At 63.5% G+C, this 7,002-nt stretch overlaps 1 protein-coding gene across 1 annotated transcript; it reads left to right on the top strand.

Annotated features, from left to right (window-relative positions):
- Positions 1-425: 425 nt before the first annotated feature.
- On the top strand, positions 426-1,112 carry LOC115936553 (GTPase KRas-like). The gene is made up of 3 exons (XM_031016825.1): positions 426-539; positions 733-911; positions 1,031-1,112. The coding sequence occupies exons 1-3, from the start codon at positions 426-428 to the stop codon at positions 1,110-1,112; spliced, it is 375 nt and encodes a 124-aa protein (XP_030872685.1).
- The last annotated feature ends 5,890 nt before the right edge of the window (positions 1,113-7,002 follow it).

Raw genomic sequence — 7,002 nt, 5'->3', positions numbered from 1 at the left:
GAACGGGCTCAGTCCAGTATGGGTCCCTGGTGACCATTGTGAGTGGCTAGCCCTATCAATAACCCCCAAAGGCACAGATAACATGAGTCGTATCTCTTTCTCAGAACTGTGTCTTTCTGGGCCTCCCCAGGGCTTGGAGTAGAATCCCAAGGACAGGTTGCATTTTGTATCTTGAAAAGAGAAAGGTGGTCCCATATCCTGAGATGGTGAACAGAGGCTCAAGTCAACGCCCCGCTGAGAATTAGAGCGAGCACAGGGTTAAGACCAAATACACACACCTGTTCAATGGCTACCGAGACAGTGAGGAACCGTGAGGGTAAGGCCCAGCAGAAGGCTCAGCCCAAGAGATACATCTGCTGACTCAGAGGACAACAGCCAGGAGGCTGACCAGAACTTCCTCCAGCACCCCAGTGATGTGAGACAAGATGGACTTCAGGATCTGTGCTGAGGGAGGTGGGCACTGGAGGTGTGGGAATAGTGCCCGGACCATCCAGCTCATCCAGAACCACTTCGTGGATGAGCATGACCCCAGCATGGACGTGAGGGTTGCCGCTCCTGTCCTCAGCCGTGAATCCTGACGTGGGCTTGTGTCCTGTGTGCTCCATAGGAGGCTGTCCCCCCACCGTGGGACCTGGGGGCGGGGCAGGAGAGGTGCCCAGGAGGGGCTGGTGGTTGGATTGCCCCATCCTAGGTGAGGCGGGCAGGGGGTCCTGCAGCACTGTCCTCCGGCAGGACTCCTATCAGAAGCAGGTGGTTATGGGTGGTGAGACGTGCCTGCTGGACATTCTGGACACGGCGGGCCAGGAGGAACACAGCGCCCTGCGGGACCCGTACGTGCCCACCGGAGAAGGCTTCCTGTGTGTGTTGGCCATTACCACCACCACGTCCTTGGAGGACATCCACCAGTACCGGTGAGCTGCTGGGTGGCGCTCGGGGACCTCCGTGTCCCTCTGTTTCTCCTCCTATCTGTCAGGGTCCTGGTGCACCGTCCCTGCAACCCAGGGACTGGTTCCCACCTTCTTCCTTGCAGGGAGCAGATCAAGGGAGTGAAGGACTCCAGTGAAGGGTCTGGCTCCAGGTCTGGGACTCTCTGGGACACTCCGGGATTATGATACTCCATGACCCAGCGGCCCAAGCATTCTAAGTGTCTCTGGATGGCAGGGCAGGGACGGAGGCTGGGTCCAGGGTCTGGGCTGACAGAGCTACAGGGAGGGGCAGAGGTCCTGGAGAGAGCTGCCCTGAGCCAGGCCAGAGCAGCGACCCTGGGGTCTTGGCCCCTCTGCTCCCAGAGAGCTCTGTGGGCGCCTGTTGGCCCTGAACCCTTCGTGGGCTATTGGGGACAAGGTTGATAGGTCAGGTAGGAGTGGGACAGGGAATGTTCAAGCTGGGAGCCAGACCAAGGACCTGCCCTGTGGGGGAGCTCCTGAGGACAAGCTGCCTCACGGGGGTAGCCCTGGGGCTTGTAACAGGATGAGCAGGACCCCATTTCCTGTGTGTGGGAGTCGGAGTGGGGAGAAGGTGGGGGAGGGCTGGATCCCTCGGTCCCCCTTCCCCCTGCCAGGCCTCCAGGCCCAGTCCCACTCTGAGGCAGCCCCTTCCTCCTAGGGCTTGCGGATGCCTTCTAGACGCTGGTGCGAGAGATCCAGGAGCACAAGGTGGGAAGGCTGAGCTCACCCGAGGAGGGGGGCCCAGGCTGCAGGGGCTACAAGTGCCTGCTCCCCGTGATGTCCCTTCCAGACCCCCTCTGACCCGCCCACTGGCCTTCTGTGCCCCAGGAGCACAGGCAGGGTGCATGGAGGTTCTGGAAGCCAGGAGCAGGTGGGGACAGAGGAAGGAGCAAGGGAAGGAAGAAGGAAGCGCCGTGGGACCCCGGCCACCCAGGCTCCCTGGACAGACCCCGGGAACACTTTGCACAGATGTGGTGAACTGAGGCCCCCAGGACTCTGGCTGTCACTCTCCTCCCAGCCCTGTCCTGGCCCTTTAGCCACAGGTTGGGACCCAGTCAATTCTGGGATGGTCTGGACCCCCGTGTCTTGCTGAGATTGGAAGGAACTGGGGACCCTCAGCTTTGTGTCTGCCTGGAGGCCCCTCTGCGGGGACACCTGTAGGGACTGGGGAGACGGCCTGGGCCGAGCCACCCTCTTTCCTTCTGGGTGTCTGTCCTGCGCTTCTTGCAGGGAGCTCTGGGCTCCACAGGAACAGGCTCGCTTTACATTTTAACACAACAACCCTTTATTGAACTGTTAACAGCAAGCAGGGGCTCAGAACCAAGGGTGCGGCCTTCCCCTGGGGAGGGAGACCTGCTTCTCCTTGAGAGGAAGGCTGAAATCATGGGGGGGGGGGCATGGGTGCCAGTGTCCCCCTCCTTGGAGCCTCTGCTGACTCTGGGGGCGGGGGGCACAATTCCTGAGTGTGGTTCCCCTAGGAGGCAGGTGCTGAGGACAGGGACCTGACCTGGAGCTCCAGTGTTGGGGCTCCTGGGCAGGGTCCCAGCGCGTCTTCATGGCCTCGGCCTCTGCTGCCAAGTGACTGCTTGAGACGTGGCCTCTGGGGGCACCTGCCTCCTACTGTGGGGGAGGGGGAGGGTGGGCTTTCATTTGCTTGCCCCTGCTCCCCCTTAGCTGGGGTGGCCTGAGATCGGTCCCAGTGCTGTCCTCGGTCGGAGCTGTGGATCTGTGGGGCATGCCCAGGTCCCAGGTGACCACACAGAGCTCTGAGAGGGCTTGCCGAGCCTGGGGCCAGAAGCCAGGACTGGCCAGGGCCACGGGGGCCTTGTTCCCATCAGTCTTCATTCTGGTCCTGAGGGGGCTCGTGTCGTCTCTGCTGCCCCCCCGCGGCCTGGGGCCAGCAGTTGAGGTCTCTCTGGCTCAGGGACCTATGCCTCCTAGTGGGGGAGGTTGCCGCCGTCCAGGAAGGCCAGTGTGACGAGGCACGGCATGGTGCTGGCTGGCCAGAGCCTCAGGGCCCCCATGCTCGGCATCCGCTCCAGGGGCCAGGGAGCATCTAGCAGCCCTGTGGACGCGGAGGTCGGACGGTCCCGGGCAGGTGCGGGGCCTCGGGGCTGTGGCTCAGCGCGGCCCTGGCTCTGTCTTGGCTGTGCTGGTCAGTCCCCGAGAGGGGCACGAGCTGCAGGGGCCACAGGACAGGAAGTGTGTCCTGGGTCCACAGCTTGCTCTCTAGTGGGCTGGGGGGACCCCATCCCGGGAGTCCCAGGGGTGTTCTGGGGCCTGGTCTGTAGCGTGTCCACTGGGGTGGCCCGGGCACGTGTTAAAGGGAAAGGAACCCAGTGTTGTGGCTTCAAGCCCGATTCGGGGGCCACCTGCCTGCATTCTCCTGGTGCCCTGGGAGGTTGGGGAGGGAATTCCATCACTGTGGGGACAGGTGGGCCAGCAAGGGGTCCTGGGCGGGGTATAGCCAGGCCAGAACCTGAGCCTGTGGGGGCTCCCTGATGCAGGTGGGCAGCCGAGGGCTCCGTGGACTTGCCCTCCTGCAGCGGCTCCTCGGGCTTCAGGATGGCCTGGCTGGGAAGGGGTCCGGCTGCTCATGTTGGGAGGCTGGGCCTGGGGAGGCCAGCCTGTCCACTGTGGGGAGCGTCTCAATGCTAAGAGAAGGGAGGAGAGGCCCGGGCACCTGGGAACTTGCTCCAGACCCAGGGGCATCTTGGGGAACTCCTCAGGGCCGGCTACAAAGAGGCAGACTGTGTTAGTGTCCCCAGCAGGCTGTTTGTCCCCAGCTGGCTGGGCCCCAGGGTGTGCTCGTGGCTCCCTGTGTGTCCAGCCTGGCCTGCGCCTGACAACACCCCCTCCAGGTGCTGATGCCTAGCCCTGCAGTGAGTGCCCGGATGCCCGCCCCTGGCCTGGGTTGCCCAAGGTTGGAGCAGGAGAGGGACAGAGATGAGGAGGAAGGCCCTGGGGGCTCTGTCCACTGTGTGCTGCCCCAGGAGGGTGAATCGGGAGGGGACGGGGCCCACCTGGGGGAGAGGCTGGTCTCACCTCATCCTTCAGCTGGGCCATGGAGGCCCAAAGGTATCTGAGCACCACCTCATCCTCCAGGTCCTGGGGCTGGGCCAGGTTGTCCTGCAGAATCTCCCGAAGACCTTCCAGGGGCAGCTTCAGGAAGAGTTCTGGGCAATGGGTATGAGTCAGACCCCGAGGGGCCCTACCCTGCTGCCCCAGGGTGCCTCCAAGGGGCAGGTACTGGGGGTCCAGCCATGCCCAGGAGCGCCGCAGGCAGAGCCCTGGCAGGGGGAGGCCCCATGCAGGCTGCTCCTCTGTGGGGAGCCCCGCCCAGCCCCCCCTGCTGGCCACTGTCCTCTGTGGAGGCATCCCAGAGCTGCAGGGTGAGTGAGAAGAGGGTCTGTGAGGAGAGCAGGTGTGGAGGGGGCAGTCTCGGCAGGGCCCATGGGGAGCCCCTGCCGCCCCCCTGGCTGCATCAGACGAGGCTCCACAGCCCCTCCTGTGGGTGCACTCCTCCCAGGGAAGGTGGGGCTCCAAGGACTCCGGGTGGTAAGGACCTGGCCAGCGCAACCCGCAAATACCAGGGGGCCACCTACTCTGCCCCACGCTCGGTGGCCACACGCCCCGAGAGGACACCAGGCTGGCTGCAGAATGGGCCGAGGGCCTGTCTACTCCCCAGGCAGACCTGGCCTTCCCTGGGGAAGCCGAGTCGGACACAGCCCATCCTCCAGACCACTTCAAGGGGGCCTCTTGGGTGCTCCAGGATGGATCTGGGCTGCGAGCCTCAGCCTTAGGGCCTCCGGGTCGGGCCTGGCTGGTCTAGAGGGTGAGGCTGAGCTCGGGTCTCTCCGGGGGCCAGGGGCAGGGAGCAGGTCAGGGTCCGGGTCTGCTCGGGTGGCCTTTCCCGGTCGATGAAACACTGAAGGAACCACTTGGTGGTGTAAATGCCAGCGCACGTCTGTTCCTTGTCCTGACAGAAGTGCGAAAGTTGCTCAGGACCCACCCAGTGGCCCCAAACCTCCCTGGGCCAGGGCCCCGTGCAGCCAGGTGGACATGCTCCCCACAGCCCCGCTCAGCCCCGAGGGCACCCTTGGGCCCAGCAGGAGAAGGAACGGGACACCAAACTCTGGGTAGCTTTAGCAGGGTTCTGCTTGCCCCCATCCCTGCCCCAGGCCATGGGGACTGGCCTCCAGGGAGCTTCTACTCGCCAGGTGCTTCTTGAGCTTTGGGAGTTCTTTTGCTAGAATGAGCTCGCGATGGGCCTGGAATCTCAGTAGTTTGGGGAACCCTGGAATGAAGAAGCCAGAGAGGACCCAGGCCCCTCAACAATCAGGCCCTTCTTCCCCCGTGGGGGCAGGGGTGAGTCCTGGCAGGTGCCTCCTCTCCCATGCTGACTCCAGTGTGTGCCCACAGCCCTCCTGAGCCCTGGCTGGCCCCGCTCTTCCCAGACAGCAGGACTGCCTTCCAGGCCTGAGAGGGGGAGCAGGGGCAGAGGACCCTCCTCCTCACAGAGACCCAGCTGGGTGGGTGCCCTGGGTGAGGACCAGGCCCGTCTGACCCAGCAACTCTTTCCTGCAGTGGTCGCAACAGAAGCAAGGGGTTCCCCATTGTAGCCCACGGGGAGGGTGACGGGGCTGTGCAGGGCCACCTCCTGGGCTTGGGATCCGGGCTGGGGGCCCACAGGAGATGGAGATGTTGCCACTGGGCTGCCTCTGGCCATGGCTGACAGGGGGACCTGGCGGGCAAGCAGGCAGTCAGACAGGAGGCTGAAGGACCCATGGGAGTGCGAGAATGGTCTGCAAATGGGGGGGGGCAGTGGCCATGGCTACAGGACCCCAAAGGCCCCCTGGGGAGGCGGTGCCCTTTGCCAGTGGGGAGACGGGCTGGGTGGGGCTCCTGGCTTGTCCCACTGTTGGAGCTGCCCTGCAGGGAGGCTGTCCTGAGCTCCAAGTCCCATCCAGGTGCCCTGCCGGCCCCCTACCGTGCATGGCCTGTCTCTCCAGAGCTGCTTGTCTTCAGTGTGCAAGGGCCCTGAATTTGGTGCACCCACCCCTATAGCTTTCCTCCCTGCTGGTATCTTTTGCAGAGGGCAAGTTTTGATTGAGAGAAACTCCCAATTTGTCCATGATTTCTCTCTTGCCTGTCTTTTCCCCACTGACCAGCCTCTTGCTTCATTTTCACAGCCTGACCCTCGTCTGGTGTTCTGGTTTTCTAATGCCTGGAATGGGTTACCGCCACCCTGTAACGTGGGTAAGGGCCGCACATGGAGTCCCACAGGGGAATGCAGCTGGGCCCAAGTCCACATAAGGAAGAAGCTACTTTTGAGGATGGCAGCAGATGGCACTGACGGGGAAAATATTTACCATGAGGGGATTATAGAAAGCTCACGATCCTGTGCCCAGATGTGTCCTGGGCCGGGCCCGCCCCTCACATCGGGGCCCTTCTCTGTGAGGTGCGCAGCGCAGTGGTCATAGCTGGATGGATGTTTGGGGTGTTGCCTGGGGGCTTCAGGGCTGCTAGAGGCTGGCTCACCCTGGACCAGGCATGACAGGTCATCCGTGACCCGGCCATACCCTGAGAGCCAAGGCCGTCACTGGGACCACCCAGGTTCCATGGAACAAGGCACCCCGCTTGGTGGAGGAAGATAGGCATCTAGTCGTGAGGTGTCTGGTCCAAGCCTGCCTGGTGGCTCCTCAGTGCCAGTCTTCGCTGCCCTCCAGGTCAGCCTCCCCGGGGACCGGGCTTAGAAGCACACCGCCAGCCGCTGAGCTCTCCACACAGACAGAGCTCCACCTCCTGTGGCGATCCACCTGCACCCCACCCTGTCTGCACGCACACTGCATTCCGTCCCTCCCGCTAGACCCCCGAATCCTCAGGGTCTCCACCTGCACCCCACCCTGTCCGCACGCACACTGCATTCCGTCCCTCCCGCTAGACCCCCGAATCCTCAGGGTCTCCACCTGCACCCCACCCTGTCTGCACGCACACTGCATTCTTGTCCCTCCTGCTAGACCCCCGAATCCTCAGGGTCTCCACCTGCACCCCA

Source organism: Leptonychotes weddellii, unplaced genomic scaffold, assembly GCF_054177405.1.
Source record: "Leptonychotes weddellii isolate Sample4059 unplaced genomic scaffold, ASM5417740v2 HiC_scaffold_4919, whole genome shotgun sequence".
NCBI lineage: Eukaryota > Metazoa > Chordata > Mammalia > Carnivora > Phocidae > Leptonychotes > Leptonychotes weddellii.
The sequence above is the reverse complement of the archived record's forward strand: the minus strand, read 5'-3'. Positions and strand labels throughout refer to the sequence as shown.

Bases quoted from the DNA above. Each gene is read 5' to 3' on its own strand.
- LOC115936553 (XM_031016825.1), top strand. From the start codon at position 426: ATGGACTTCAGGATCTGTGCTGAGGGAGGTGGGCACTGGAGGTGTGGG. The intron at 540-732 runs GTGAGGGTTGCC...GTCCTCCGGCAG, and splicing joins AGCATGACCCCAGCATGGAC to GACTCCTATCAGAAGCAGGT. The intron at 912-1,030 runs GTGAGCTGCTGG...TCTTCCTTGCAG, and splicing joins GAGGACATCCACCAGTACCG to GGAGCAGATCAAGGGAGTGA.